Below are 16,796 nucleotides of genomic sequence, written 5' to 3'. Positions count from 1 at the left end.
ATTAGGCTACAATTAGCTCAACTCAACTCGCGCCAAGGCGATTTTTCAAACGAAAACGCTATAGTCTCTGTTCTTAAAATTACGACTACATACAAATACGAATCGTTATATTTTCAATTAATTTCATCAAAAGTAAAAAAATATATACCAGTCCCCTTAACGGTTAAAAGTTATGGTGCAGGGGTAATAGGCTAGTTAAATGCTGTTCAGTATCAGGCAAGTGTCACGTCGCTCAATAGATTTAGAGCAGGAAAAAAAGCAGATTTTAATCATTGTCATTTCGTCTGATGTAATATTTCCCCAGGCATTTAGAGCAAGGCATACATTTCCATTATCTAGCCTAGCTGAATAAGTAAAGCAAGACTCGCTTCCTATGTCCCATACTACACTAAAATCGCAGTAGCCTATAACTTGTTGATAAACTGTCAATAAAAAAATATGTTGAAACGCAGTTCTCCTTGAATACTTTTCATACGGTTTTCAAACGTTTTTTTCCCGGTCCTCTGTCTTCTAATGTCTCGGGTTGTAATGCCAAATTTCCTGTAGGCCATTAAAACCAAATGACGTCTATCGACATGCATTCTGCTATTGCAAAAAGCGCCCTTACAACCTGCCTCTAGCTAAACGCGCCATTTCAATTATAGCACACGGCTAGATGGAGATGTCTGCCGAGAAGATCTTCCAAGCAAACAGGAAGGCAGACCGCAAGCACTGCCTTTAGATTTTTACCCCAAAGATGCATTATGTGAAAATGAAATTACATTCTGACAAATTATTTATTTCGTTAGCCTAGGCTATAGCCTATAATACGATAGTGCGCCCATGTAAACCAATGTTATGCTACATCAGTCTGAATTAGGTGCAAAGTGTAATTCAAAGTGTTCGTCTTTCCTCCCTTTTCCTGTGCAGGTGTTCACATAGGCTAGGTGATTATTCATTTATTTGCATTTTTGTTTATTTGCGTGTAAATAACTGTGAATAATGGATGTTGCATTGAGCCCTGTAATTACGTCCCGTCCGGATCCAGACTATAGCCTACACAAAGTCGAGCTACTCTGTTTCTTGACATCTGGCGCCAACCAGTGTGAGAAATGATTATTGGTGAAAATAAGGCGTTGTAAAATTCAAATACACATAAGGAATCTTTGAACTCTCTTCTTTTCCCAATAGGACAGTGTGCTTAAAATAAAGTTCCCGTGAAGTTCGCGTCTTGGTGTTAAAATATCAGTTTCTACAGAAAAAAGAGTCAATTGAAAGATTATAGTTCCCTGGCCACTGCTAAAGCTGTTCTCATCTGAATACACATGAGATCCCCTTGAAGGAAAACCCTTGAAGCTGTTCCCTTGCAGTGCAAGACGTTCTCCCTCTGGCATACATTTGTTGTCTTCAGGAGTAGACAAACTGGAGGGACGACGGGATATTTTTTCTCATTAATGTAACAACCCCGGAGTGAGTTCAATTACATGAAGTATGCAGGGATGTTGTAAATTTAAAGATTTAAATAGCTTACAAAGTTGCCCTTGGCCCCATCAGTTAATTTCCTTAATTTATGGATTTTAGCGGAGTGTCTGATGTGTGACAAATAAGTAGGTCAGGTTGAAGATCTTCTTACTGTTAGACTTAATGGACCTCCAATCAGACCATCTTGACCTTTAGTTTAGCTGCCGAATATACTCTCCAAATATTTATTTCTATAAACTGACAAATGTGACATTTTAGTCAGACAATGGTCCAACATGATGTGGAGGTTAGCTTATAAACAACACAGTCTTTGGATGACATGCAGGCATACATACTGACATTCTGCTATGGTCAGATTTATTATATTTTGCTAACCTACTCCATATCATACATGATATTATTACCTGATAAAATCAATTTTGATTTTGAATGGCAAGTAGGCTATACAAGAGAGAGAAGAATAATGCAGAAAAGGAGACTGACTCAGAACATGCGTCTGTGTTGCAGATCATATGTTAATGAGCTATATGCATTAATGCATGACCCTATGAGCATAATAACTTAGCCTAGAGCAATGAAAGCAGGTGTCATTAGTAGTAATGCTCAAGGCAGCATGCAGAAGGGGACAATATTGTGCTTTTCCTGTGTTGTGTTCCCCAAGAATATTCTGCATTTCCCATTTTATCAAAAAAATTAAGCTTGACTTGGTTACATTGGCTTTGACATATGTATTTTATTGAAATGTTTAATGGCTAAAAAGCAAGCAATAGGCTTAATAAACAGTTAATGTGAATCCGGTACTGTGTTCATAAGACAAAAGCTCGACCCTATCTTTAACCATAAGCCCATTTTGCGTCCAGATTTGTTTTTCATCGCTGCAGCTTTTATAGACTTGTGACACCTGAAAAAAAAGAGATAATCAAATACAAATCTTAAAAGTGGTCACCAATTTGTCTATAAATATCCATAGGATAAGATACGAAATGACATTAAACACATGCCTACATTAAGGACAACAGTGACATTCACTCTCTCAATTGCTTATTCCATCTCTATTCTAACCTTGAACATATTCATCTTTCTCCTCTGGCAGGTGGAAGAAGTTTTAAAAGAACACCGACAAGTTGCTTTTGGTGATATGCATGCTTTATGATTGAGCGTCGCTCATGTCAATCGCTAGCTAGAGTTCTTAGTCATTCGACATTCCGCTTGATGTCGGCTCGCTTGTGAGGTGCGGCAGTGAGTGACATTTATTGTTCGTTATTTCAGAGACAGCAAGCAGTTATATTAATAGAATATGTGGGGTTGCACTGCCTACAGACAGCTTTATAACAAGCACAGCAGTTCCCTCAAGTGCTTAATGCAAGCAATTAAGTTCGAAAAAGTAATTGCCAAGAGGTCATGCAATGGTGTGAGTTTGGTATTGCTGTTCAAGGTTAGCCTAGTTTTGCAGGTGAAGAAGCAATGACCCTGACACCAAGAAGCATTGTGTTTGTATTTTGGAACTAGGTTTGAAGGATTAGTTTAATGTATTTTTTGCTTAGTAGGTATCTTGGTCATGATTTATGCTGTTGGTGCTGAAATCTTCCTCTATATGCAGTATGGCCTTGAGTTTGTCTGTGTTCCAAACAGTAATGACATATATTTATAGCTTCTCAGTGGAGTCCACAAATCTACGAAATGTCTTGGAGATTTGAGTTCAGAATTATGTCTGCTGCCACCATGTGGTGTGATCTCTAATTACAGACAGCGAGGGTAACAGTAATTGTAACTGTGATTGATGAATCCTGTGTAGAGGACATTCATATTCTAAGAATAAAGTCTAGTCAAACAAATGTATATAGCACATTTGAAAATAACCAGTGTTATCTAAAGTGCTGTACAATCAACTAAAGAAAAATAAAGCACCATAATAATTAAAAACTCTTCTTAACATGAATCTAAGTTTGTTGCAAAACTGAAATTTGAGATTTGTAGAATGAAATACATGTCATACTAAATAAATCCAAAATTTGAAATCAAAGCAAGTGGATTCCCCCCACATTTAGCACTTGTTAATACATTTTATTTCATACAGAACAACAATTGGAACAGTGTGCTGCTTCCAGTCATATTTCATGTACATCACATGTGAGTAGCCTTGTTGCTGTGCCTGGAGGGGGGAGGGGTAGCGTTAGGAAAAACCCAGAGCCCTCGTTAGGGTGCATGTGTCATAAATACACAAACCCCCCGATCTTGACTTATGCTTTACATTTACGATCATCCATCACGCCACTGTCATCATAATATTCACCACTGTTTACACACATTCAAACACACACACACACACACACACACACACAGACACATACAAACAGGCCTTGTCTTGGACCGCTGGTGAATGGTGAACTGATATGGCTCATGTTTGTAACAGTGAGTGTGTGTACCCTGGAGGGCCTTTCTGTCTGTAGTTCTGTTATTGGGACTAGTAATGGCCTGAGACTGAAACTGGAGTCCTGTCCTTTTGTTGAGCGCTGAGCCCAGGCTAACAGCGACCGGGGCCTGGGTTTGATGTGTCTTCTGAAGGCCGGCTGCTTTGTCAACACTGAGGCCTTCCTGACACTGTGGGAGCTGAGGGCCTGGGGGTACTATGGGGATGCTGGGGTCTGGTGAGGCAGGGGGAAAGAGTGGGAGGGAAAGGGAGAGAGAGGGAGACAGGAGAGGGGGAAGGGTGCTAGTGTGGCCTGCCCCCTAGGCTAGAGGAGAGTGCTCCATGCAGACTGGCTGATGGGGACTGGAACTACTAGCTGATGACATTTCGTGGTCACAAAATGCAATCCCACCAACTTTTCTTGGTAAAAGTGGTTTTACATGTTAAATGTTGTTTTTGTTTCATCCTCTCAAAGGAGGGTGTCATCATGTCCTACAAAGTTTGGCCAAGGCCTTGAGAGAGACATAAGGTTTTAAGGAAACATTGTCAAAAGAGTTATCTACAATACCTTGCTCATCCCATGCTAATCGTTATACTATTTTTTGCAATACAACATTGTGGCTGTACATTGAAATCCTTTTAGCTTAGTTTGATTAGTGCTTCGGATGAATGCTGTTGGTAAACTGAACATGATGCTCGCCCTTTGAGAAGATCAATGTTGACCAACACTAATTCAGACAAAGCTTTTTCCCCCAACTAACAAATAACCCCCTGTATGATATCATTGGCATCTGCAACACTATAACTAAAGCACAACGCAGCACACCCGAGATCCGGTTGAATATGGTGTGTATTTTCACGGGCCTGTGAGTCTGCAATATATCTACTTTGCGCAGTGAATCACAGAGTGAATGTGTTTGCAGTGATCCAGAGGGTGAGTTCCTCTCTGGCTGGGGGCTGTATCCTCTCCCTGGGCAGCTTGGATGCAGCGCCAGCCTGACATCGGGGCCTCTCAGACCCTGCAGACACAGCTTTCTTTCAGTAACATTTTGCGTTAAGTGGCCATTAGTTACGCCAGGGTTTCCATTGTGTGTGCATCCATACAGTGTGTTCACTTGCACATCCCAGTGATTCACTCATGTAGGGTCTCATTGCTTCTATCCACTAAGCCTTAGCGCTGACCTCATCACGTTAGGTCCCGCCTCTGAAATAGAGCAGTTTTCGAATAATGTGGGTCCAGTTCAGACAAGCAAAGCAGGGAAAGGGAGGCTCTGGCTGCAGATGCATTGGATGTGTGGTTAAGTCCAGATGTTGTGCGCTTCACAGTCAGCTGAGATAGAGAGACACACACAGAGAGACAGAGAGAGACACACAGAGAGAGAGACAGAGAGAGAAAGACAGAGAGAGAGAGAGAGAGATATTGTATTGTCGGGTCATCACATGCCAGATCCGGTTCATGGTGGCTGTTTGTAAAGTCAGGAGTGCAGCTAGCATCCATCCTATCACCAGTGGAAGGCTTATCAACATCCCATACCACTTCCCCTCGCTAAAGGCTCTATTGGGACCGTCTTAGAAGGAGCATCTCTCCATCTCTGTGTCCTGGCCCCCAATGAGCTGCTGTGTGTGTCCGTGTGGTGCACCTGGCCTCTGTCAGGCGGTCGGAGCCGCGGACCCCAGACAGCCAGCCTACAGGCACTCTCAGATAACTCCTGTCTGATTAGCTCCTTAGGAGGAGGCTGTTCCAAAAGCAATTCACTACACTCCCAGTATTAATTTAGTCCCCCAATAGAAGCCCATCCATCGTTGGTGGGACGGGCCCTGCTCTGGGCCTACCCTGCAGTCTGCTAATAGCACCGCACCTTCTGGCCTGTCACTATAAGTGATAGTCTCAGTCCGTTTGTTGCCTCCTCGTGCGATTCTCCCATCAGGCAATGCGGCGCCCCCACTCTTTTTCTCCCCCCCCCCCCATTGCCTCAGCAGTGGTTCAGGGCCAGGTGTCGTTTCTGTCACTCCCATCGCTCTCTCTGGTTGATGGGGTAGATAGACAGCTCGCGACACGGTGGGAACGGAGGTGATTCATCCAGTGCTCGTGTCTTTTCTTGAAAAGATTCAGGGAGGTTGTTGGGGGGGAGTGGGGGGGGGGGGGGTGAGGGGTAGGTGGGTTGGATCTATTTAAGGAAGGCTAGGAGGCAGTGAGCAACAGGACAAAGGGAACCCGAGTGAAACATCTATCTCAAAGGGAGTGCTGTAAGTGCTTTTCAGCAAGCCGTGCGCATGATTCTGATACAGTAATTGCAGTTTTTTTCCCTGAGAGATTGAAGCTAACTCTGATCTGCAATGCAGCATGATTGGAATGCAACAAATAAAGGGTTTGCGTGGAGAGGAAAAGGAATCCTGCTGGGTTCATAGTACCACAGAATGTGATCCCGACCTGTTTTCTAGTTGAGCTTGTGGCATGTAACAAAGTGAAAGACGATTGGTAACGTGTTGCAGTAAGTATCATTGTCATTTCCATTACCGTGCCAGAATATTAATCTTTCTGTCTGTGTAAGTTATCCCCACAAAAGCTGTATTGCATACCTTGGCAAGGGAAAGGGGACCTTGGCAAAGATAAGGCTCTGAATGTCACCAGCACCAACTGTTACATTTCCTCTTGTATCTGGCAATAAATTGCCTTTGTCCTCTCTTCGTCTCTAAACAGTCTCATCTGAAAACACTTCCCATTAGTCTTTGGCCATCCCAATCACAGCACAGATGTTCCACTTAGACCAAATTTGCTTTTACATTAAAAATACATCTGTAAAATGTCTTCATTAGGGGAAAACCTACCGATCCCTTGATATTAAAAGGCAAGCAGGAGTATCATTTTATCACCCAAATGGCACAAAGATCCAAAAACAAGCTGTATCAGGCCTGTGGAGAGACACAGATAGCCTGAAGGTTAGACCACTCTTCGCCCACCAGCTTGCGTGACTAGCTTAATTATAGATCCTGTGTATATTGATTCAAGTTCATTAAAGCCGTTGCATAATTTATGTCAATGACAGCATATAGCTTAATAAAAAATTTAGAAAAGGCCTACATGTATTTTATGGACTTTTCAGACCAAATTTTAACTTTGGCGATACATTTGACAGTGTTTTCTAAGTGAAAGAGGTGTATGCAGAATGTGACTAAACTGTTTGAGGGAGAGCATGTGTGCAATGTTCTGCACTACCAAATAATAGGGCATTAACAAAAATATATTGTATTAAACCATATATCGGTACTATTATTAACCTGTATTGACAAATAGTTTAAGTTTGCAATAGGGACATTTTTCACCTATTATTTTCAAATAACTGAGTGTAGCTTCAGGCGTCATTATGGTCTATGAAAATCGTTGTATTTTATTTGATCATGTGCTGCCTCCCTGTGGTTGCCTTGAAAACATCCCTTTGGAAGAAAGCTTTGGAAAGCTGATGGTTGATATTGGTGGCAGGGATCATGGACTCAGATCAGGGAGGGCTGCAGCACCACGGACATCAACAGAAGTGGAACAGAGTTCAAGTTTAAATATCATCTTTTAATTAAAACAGTTCCCCGTCTAGTATCAGCCAGATCCATGTTCTTTTCCTGCCAAATTCTAGACCAGGCTGTTGTCCAGACCAAACAGAACCATCTGTAGAAATTGGGGGTTATCTTGTATCTCCTAAATAAGCTGCGAAGATCTTTCCAGCTAATTTTTTCTCTGAACCGTTATTAAAGCAACTCAGGCAAATCATTTTAATGAGCTTTCTGCCCAGATATTTCAAGGCAGGGCACACGTCACAAGTGTGTTCCAGCACGTTGTCAAAACAAACAAGGAATTCATGTGAAACTGAGAAAATGACCTTGGCGTGTATATGAATCAGAGGAGCTCACCCAAATCATCAACCTCTGATGAAATATTATTTGGATAGATGTCTTCTGAATGCAGCTCATTGACTTGAAAAGTGAGAGGCAATCATTTGTTAATAATATATGGGACCCAAGGAGCCGTGAATCAGGATGTCACGCCTTTGCTATGTCAATCGCTTTGCCAGGGATGTGTGTGTGTGTGTGTGTGTGTGTGAGAGAGAGAGAGTGAGACCAAGATAAAGAGAGAAACATCTGTTTTGAGAGAAAAAAGGACATAGAGAGAAAGAGTGTACATGCATGTGCATTTGTGAGCATGTGCAACTCATCAGCAGATATTGTTACTTTAGAACAGAAATAGCCATGTTAATGTTACCCTTACAGAAAAACCAGACAACATTTAGCTGTGGGGCTACCTGATATTAGTTGGAAATAAACTTTATTTTGTGCTTGAAAATTTCCTTTTACAGTTGTCTCTGACACAGAAGAGAGTGTTTATCAGATGCATTCACTTGCAGCCTCCCGTTTTGTGCCCTCAAGCAAAGAGAGCAAAGAAGTTCCCTCCGCTGTGTGTCAGGAGTTTCCTCTCACTAATGAGGTAGATGGATGGCTTTTGTTTTCGGAGGGAATTTAAACAGAATTTTTACTTCCTAGTCTTCTCATGACTAATACACAGGCTGTTGTGGAAATTAGCCCAAAGCACTTGTGTAAAGCAAAAATGTTCAACTCTACATATTGATCAAGTTAAGATGAGACAATCCCCTGACAACAGACACACACACGTACACACACACACTTTCAGACAGAAATACAGTTCCAAACTCCATACAATGTCCGTTCACCAACAGCATGCTCTCACCAACCCCATGAGCCGTATCATCTATGAACAGGCCCATCATATATTATTTTCCTTACCTTCCCGAGGTACATTTTAGACAGGGAGTACCCAATCACCCATAAGCTGTTGTGAAGTGCGATACATGAAAACGAGACTTGGTCAATTTGCTAAAGACAATTTATTAGTAGACACTCAGCATAGAGAGAACAGCTGGAGAGTCTTCCTGAAATACGCCATCTGATTGACAGTGTAAAATAAGGCAAAGGGCTTTAAACCATTTACACACTTTCGCACCAATGATAAAACAGTAATACATTCACTTGTTACCATAAATAGTTTTGCTATATCTCCATATATAAAAGTATCCATACTCCCATATCATAGTTTCCATAAACCACAATAAACCTAGAACACCAATATTATGCTATAAGCTTTGGACCAAAGTTTGGCTACCTACAAAGAATCAGACCACCATTAGAACAACACATAGATTCTTGTACTCTACATTGATATAATTGTATATATTTGCCATCATATATATGTTTACTCTTTATTATGTAAAAAATATAGGAAAATCTGAACATACTGTGTATATGGATTTTTTGGATAATGTGCAGTTTCTTTGTTATTGGTTCATAATTGAAGGTTTATACCTTTTCCTTCCTCACCTTTGTTTCATAAAAACTGTAATTTGTACAACACCAGAACCGCTACTCTTTAGTTAAATAAAAGAGTAACATGATTAGTAAGTCTGTAATTATTATTCCAATATTGTTCCATCATTACATTTTTTTTTGTTGGAATCTTGATTACAGATGACACCTAGGGTTTTACTGCTCTCCCGGGGTAGAGTTCACCTGTCTTCCTTATTGCTGATGAAAGAAGACATTGATTATATCAAGTTCACCCCCCCCCCTTTCTCCCCCATTAACAGTAGATTTTCCTACTATATATGAACTGCTCTCTACTATCCTAAAGTAGTTGTCTGTAAAACGGGCTTGACTCTGGATGGTGTGACCCTGTGGAGATGATATATCTCACAGCTGTCCACACAGACTGTATGCACTACCCTTCTTCTGCTCTATCTCTCTGTGTGTGCGTGTGTTCTGTATCACAGAGCTGCTTCACAAAGCTGTGCACACAACAATGAAAGAAAATCATAGCAGACGTCCAGGGCCTCTCTGTATTCTCTCTTTATCTTTCTCACTCTCTCCATCTCAGACATACACACTGATACAGAGGAGAGGCTGCTCTCTGTTAGTGTCAGCATCAGGAGAAGAGCTTGTGTCAGAACTAGTGTCAGCCCACTGCTGTCTCCAGCACAGCAGTCTTACCACAGGGGGGATAATGGGCAATAGTTTTTTTGTGTCGATTCCACACTAACCAGTGTACAGCTAATTTCTACAGGTCCTACGGTAATGTGGAACTAGAAGGAGTGTCAGTAGCATTAGCAGTTATTCTACACTTACCACCGCATCACTATAAGAACAATCAATGACATCAGAAAAGAAAAAAAGTCCACAAAGAATCACCGAAATATAGCTACTGAAAAATACATAGAAAAATAGATATAGTCATCTTAATGCCCTTTGTACAGTTTTTAAATATCAGTGTCAGAATACATCTCCCACGACAGTGTTAAGAATGTGTTCTGAAGGGATGTGTGTGAGTGCAGTATGTGTGTCAGAAAGATTGGGAGCATGGTGGTAATCAGTGGGCCAGCCAGGTGCTGGTAAATGGGCCATTCTCATAGCTTGGCACAACACTTTGTAGAACAGTAGCTAAGACTGACTCTGTAACCAAACATAAATGTTAAAGAGGTAAATAAAAAAGCTACTCTGAGTGCAAAACAGATGCAGATTCACCACATTTTAAACCATCAAAGTTTCCTCCACCGACTATGCTGTGTGAGATCGCTTGCAAAGTTAATTTTTGGCAATAAATGTTGGTGGTAAGTGCAAAGAGGAATGGTTATCTGTAAAAATGTCTGTCCAAGACATTGCTGTTTTCTGTTTTTAAAGTGTCTAACATAACATTACATGACATACAATAATATGTTTAAAATGATTCGTCTTTTACTGTACACAGCTCATTTATGAACAAGTGGGAAAGATTTCAAACCAAGATATGGGGATCTCGAAGACAATCAATATAAATCTTTATAAGGTTTGGAGAAATTAAACATCAAGTAATCCATATAATAGTAGTCGTAGACCCTCTGAATGTCTGAAGCATTAATCTGAGCAAAATACTGATGTGTTACGTGCATGGAAGTTCTCTCATCGTCAGGGTTCTTGTCTTTAAAAGTGGGGAGGGTGAGGTTGCCCGGGGCGCCCATCATCCTGAGCAGGAAGTCAGCTTCCTCTTCAATGTTTTCAAACTTGCCTATGAAGTCATAATCCAGCAGGCAGGGGTGACAGAGCTGATTGACGGACTCCCAGTGGATGTCCATACCCACGGGCCGATACACATCTAGCAGGTACTGAATAAACTCCTGGAAGGTGACCCCATGCCCTGTCATCAGGGCGTCCTTGGAGGCATTCGCCCTGTATTTGGAGATGATCGGGATCCCAAACCTGGGGTGGTAGTACACGTTGGGGTTCTCAAACTTGTCCCTGTAGGCTGACACCAGCCTCTGGAGGGGCTCGCGGACAACCAGCATCTTGGTGTAGGTCTGGAGACGCTTGGTGATGTCCTTCTGTTGGAAGGTGTTGAGTGTCCTTAGAACACTGTTGTGGACTTTCTCGTGGTGGATCTGCGTGGAGGAGGCCAGGCCGTCTAGCACTAGCAGGATCCTCTTCCAGTTGGTACAGCCGGCCTTGGGAACCTCGCAGAACAGAATCTTGTAGTTGTCCTCCACATAGATGCGAGACACGTGGTGCTGCATGATGGTTCGGTCCATGCTGCTCTTGAACTTGGCGCACACCTGCTTGACCAGCCTCCGACGTGCTTCCTGGACCACAGCTATTCTGCGCCAGGTCTCCTGAGAATTATAAAATAAAGTGTTGATGACAGTTGTTAATATATTAAATTAATTATATAGTTATATTGTTTTTCTTCATTAAGCCGAGTCTATTTCTCTCAGTATTCTACATTCGGATCTTAATTGCTTCTATTATCTATGAAACTGAATAAACAAGACCCTGGTGAGTTCCTGAGATTTCTGCAGTATCCAGATTTCACCACTTCATGGTGCTGTTACATTACGTTCTGAGTCTCCTTCAAATCACTGGTTGAAATGTCACACGGTGCATGACCGAACAATAAACTGAGCCCTAATGTCATATAAATGTCTTATAAACACCTAATGGGAAATCTAAATTAGAATCATCTATTGCCTTATTACCATAGCTATCATGCATTCTGACATTTTATTTCAATTAAATGCCGTTATAGTGCTATAAAGACAATGGGCTGGACGTACAATTTTAATATGCAATGAATCAGGTGATAGGATTGCTGAAAAACTCATCTAATCTCTCTCTGATTTCTAGATCTGTCCCAGGAGATAGGTGGAGGAGGAAGGGAGTGTTTTTTCCCTGACAGCCTCACCGGCGGACCAGGTGCCCACCTGCCCACGTGCGGGGGGCTCTCACTAATGTAAACTCTCCTCATCCCTATTGATGATCACAGCGGAGATGAGAGCAAATGAAGGTCAGGGGGAGAGAAGAAACAGAGGGAGGAGAGAGAATGCAGAGGAAAAGCGTGCCTGACATCTCTAACCAGACTCCCATCCTCCCTCTGCAGCCTCCCACTGTGAGACTCCATTCCCCTGTATGTGAGCATGGTAGGACTGAGTAGCAACAGCTCCATCTCTGATCGCTATAGAGGGATTCATCCCCAGACTTTGTCCCCTGACAGAGAGCCCTGGTCCGGGCTTCTCCAGGCTGACTAGTGTGAGGTCAGACATTAAACACAGCTGTTGTGGCAGGGAGAGAATCGGGACTGACATCCATGTTGAATGTTGTAATAGATAACAAAGCTATTACTCTATCTCTCTATTTCTCACTCTGTGTATATCTATCTTATCTCCCTCACGCTTTCTTTCTATTTACCTCCTTTCTGCTTAGGGAAAATGAGTAAAACAAATTCAAACCTCTTTGGACTGACGGGGAGGACTTCTGAGATTCACACCTGCAGAGAAGAACAAGGGAGAGAGAGACAGAAAGTGAGAAAGAGAGAGTAAAATAAAAGACAACACTTAAGGAAACACGACAACATGCTTTGTTAGCACTTGTCTAAAGAGCTCGAGGCAGCCCGTTGATGCATCAGGCCCTGATAATTCAGCCCTATCCTTGTGCCGTAGTGTCAGACAGCTGGCTGGCTGCTGAGAAGACACCTCTCCTCCACACAGGCATGACTCAGGTAGCCCTATCTGTCTGCATAATGAGACTCCACCACCATCAAAAGTTGGATAATGAGTTGTGGGACCAGTTGCAGAGATTGAGTGAGAGAGTGAACAGTTTGCTCGGGGTTTCCATGTGTGCGTGGTTGCGTGGGGGAGGGGCGAGGTGGGGGGGGGGAGGCGGCAGAACGACAGACCAGAGAGATTGGTTTTGTGGCTGCTGAGCATAGAGAGAGCGAGAGAGAGAGAGAGAGAGAGAGAGAGAGGTTGAGGGACAGGTCGCGTGCGTATTGGCAGCTGTAGCAGGTGCACGACAGCGATGTGTTAAGTGCGTTGTCGGTGTCTCGAGCTGGACATCGCCTATTTCCCAGCTTGCCGCCGCCCCCCACCCCCACCTCCACCCCCTCCCTTTGCAACCCCACCCCATTCCTGTCGCACCCCGTACAGCTGATGTGTAATCAGGGCGACAGGCTGGCTCGGTGGCCGCATGCTGGCTGATGGGAGTGCGGGGACACCTCTGTCTGAGTGGCCTGTCACTTCCAATCTGAGCCTGGAAGTGATCGGAACCTGGGGAGGGTGGAAGGGATGGAGGAAAGGAGGAATGGAGGGATGAAGGGAGGAAGGGAGAGAAAGAGGAAGAGAGGGAGAGAGAGAGAGAGGGAGACTGAGAGAGAGGGAGAGAGGGAGAGGAAGAGGGAGGGAGAGTGAGAGAGACAGAGAGAGGGAGGGATGATGAGATGAATGGATGGATGGTGGGTGGGATTGCAAGGGGGACCCATACGTGGCTGTTGCCCTTTCTTAAGTGATGAGATAGGCAGCGTGTGTATAACACTTGAGGGTGGTCCAGTACTGTTTGTGTTGCTATTCAGAGGGCGTGCGTGTTTAATGGGGGGCCGGGGGACCACCACACAGACAGATACAATGCTGTTTTGTATTAGTATGTGCTGATGAGGTCTCTTCTTCGTGTCTGGATTTAAAATCAGCCTGTCTCTCTCTCTAGACAGCCATCTGACGTCTGAGGAGACAGAATGAGCCTGTCTCTCTCTCTAGACAGCCATCTGAGGAGACCTGTTTCTCTCCACATACACCAGTCTGAGGCGTTAGAAGCAGCCCGTCTCTCTCTCTCTCTCTCTCTCTCTCTCTCTCTCTCTCTCTCTCTCTCTCTCTCTCTCTCTCTCTCTCTCTCTCTCTCTCTCTCTCTCTCTCTCTCTCTCTCTCTCTCTCTCTCTCTCTCTCTCTCTCTCTCTCTCTCTCTCTCTCTCTCTCTCTCTCTCTCTCTCTCTCTCTCTCTCTATGGACACCAGTCTGAGGAAATACAATCAGCCTGTCTCTCTCTACACACCAGTATGAGTTGGAAGAGCTAGACTGATGGAGGTGATAGGGACCGCAAACGCGTTTGACATTTTCTAATCTTGTTTAGGGCTCTGGAGCGCTTTGCTACCATGGTCCAAATGATGGCTCTTGTTCGAATCTCTGATGTCAGTTTACATTGGCCCATGTAAAACACATTACGTAATATTTAACAGGACTCAACATGTCATCACTGGCCCAACACTGCTTCAGCACGGAAACAAGGCTGGCTGCGCACACACACAGATACAATAACGCACAGTGACAACAACACACATTATTGGATCTCCACTAGAGTGTTGTGGTAAGCTCTTGTAGCTTGGGCTATCTGATCAACGATACATGCTTTACTATTGATCCAGGAACCCCATCAAGTTGCTAATTGAAATCTCAGCTCTAATTACTTCCTGCTAAGTAGTGTTTTTTGTCAGGGGGTTGTGGTGTCAATGATGTTGTTCACCATCCCTCAAGTCATCATCAAAACCATCAAGTCTATTAGTCCATCGAGATAAATTATCAGAAATAATTTGAGAGGTGCTTTTGATTTGATATTTGCAGTTCTGGGACAAACTAATAAGGGTAAGGTAAATAAAGAGCATATAAGTATTTTACAGTATTTACAAATAGTGACTAAATCAACATCAATTTATAAGTAGTCTGTTTGGGTTACAGATTCTATATATCAGATTAGATGTTATATCTGGAAACAGATTAGACATTATGTGATTATTGTGTATTCTATTTCTATAGTTAAGGATTGCTAGTCATGCCTATGTGTTTAACAAGACAGCTTGGGATCAGATGGCCGAGCGGTTATGGAGTCGGGCTATTAATCAGAAGGTTGTTGGTTCGATTCCCGGCCACGCAAGATGACGTTGTGTCCTTGGGCAAGGCACTTTACCCTACTTGCCTCGGGGAGAATGTCCCTGTACTTACTGTAAGTCACTCTGGATAAGAGCGTCTGCTTAATGACTAAAATGAAAAAATGGAGCTTGGTCCTCAGCGCTGGGAATACAATGTCCCCATGCTGCTGAGCAGAATACAAATGCCATTTGAGAAGTGGTGTTTTCACTATTTTGTGAAATAAACCACAATATAAACAGTGTAAACTTCTGCCATTATAATCTTGGAAGTTGTATTAACCAAATATATCTCTGTCCCATGTATTTGGCAGAGGACGGTATTTATTTTTATTTGATTGCAATTTCACACTCAGTCAATTCTGCAGTCTTTATGCTATTGATTTTTTTGACTGTGGAAACTGATAAATTGTTGAAAATGAACCTTTGCTTTACATGGGTTGAGAAAATTCTTATAGCAAATTCTTCTCACAAGCAAAAATTGAACACTTTAGTCATTTTAGTCAACTACCATGTAACTACATAGCAATACCGAAAGTAGAAACATTGTACAGTAGGATTTGCTTTATACTTAAATGTTATTAAGTGTGGTATAGATTACATGTGGTATAGATTATTACAAGGTGTTGTAAAGGTCCAGTTGAAGGTTTTATTAACAAAACAAGATCGGTGTGCTCAGTGTTGCTCTGGCGGTAACATTTACCGCTTCACTTCTTCCAATCCCAACCTTGAGGCTTAAGATCCTCCTTGAACCACAGAAGCATGCATATTCATGCGGGACCCCTGTGTTATCGTAGGAGTCATGAAAGCAAGGACCACATCATTAGTGGATCCATTAACGCCTTTTTCCTCTGAAAGACCCCTGCAAGACTCTCCAATACAGACGCACATCAAAGCTTTCCTTTCCTTTCCCCTCTCCCTCCCTCCTTCTCCCTCCTTCTTCTCTGCTATCGCCCACAGAGACACATCCACCAAAGAGAAGCGCAGGACAAAAAACTACCTGAAATAACAAGCTTGTTAAATGAAGGATTGGTGGCCTTGTGCACACGGGGAAGGACTCGTTAAATGCCTATTCTTACCCAGGAGAGGAAGAGGAGGAAGAGGAGGAAGAGGAGGAGAGATCATGGAGCCAGGCCAACCAGACACAGCCTGGACCTCCCTCTCAGGCCCTAGCTGCCTGGGGTAGCACTGCGTGTGGGGCCACACTAACCTTTCATCAGTTATTCAGCTCACAGAGCCTCTGACCTGGACTACCTTTCCATCTGTGTGCCTTTCCCCACTTGCAGTCTGCACTCTTTCCAAACACCGTCCCCCCCCCCCCCCCCTCTCTCTCTCTCTCTCTCTCTCTCTCTCTCTCTCTCTCTCTCTCTCTCTCTCGCACACACACATTCCCTCCTACGCATGGGAATACTGCAGGGCCTGTATGAGCACAGAGGTGTGGTTTAATAGTGGATATCACTTGAAGAGGAAAGGTATTAGATTGTAAGCTCAGGCCCACTGATGTTGCAGGTTGCAGTAATAGATAAAAAGGTGTTACACCATTCAGAATCTTCTGCTACAATCCTGCCTGAATTGAATGTGTGAGAGCTGTGGCTCGAGGGCTCGAGTGATGAGGGAAGTTGGATGGTAAGCTGCCTGGACAAGGAACTGTAAAAT

The 16,796-nt window shown here is 43.1% G+C and overlaps 1 protein-coding gene across 1 annotated transcript in view; it reads right to left on the bottom strand.

Annotated features, from left to right (window-relative positions):
• Positions 1-10,731: 10,731 nt before the first annotated feature.
• Positions 10,732-16,796, bottom strand: part of LOC136955639 (carbohydrate sulfotransferase 8-like) — an 86,710-nt gene continuing 80,645 nt past the window's right edge. Inside the window, exons 4-5 of the mRNA XM_067249378.1 lie at positions 12,682-12,719; positions 10,732-11,568 (exon numbers count right to left, since the gene is read on the bottom strand). Of these exons, the coding sequence (XP_067105479.1) occupies positions 10,732-11,568; positions 12,682-12,719 (875 nt within the window). The remainder of the gene's footprint in view (positions 11,569-12,681; positions 12,720-16,796) is intronic.

This window comes from Osmerus mordax, chromosome 13 (genome assembly GCF_038355195.1).
Source record: "Osmerus mordax isolate fOsmMor3 chromosome 13, fOsmMor3.pri, whole genome shotgun sequence".
Taxonomy (NCBI): Eukaryota; Metazoa; Chordata; class Actinopteri; order Osmeriformes; family Osmeridae; genus Osmerus; species Osmerus mordax.
The sequence above is the reverse complement of the archived record's forward strand: the minus strand, read 5'-3'. Positions and strand labels throughout refer to the sequence as shown.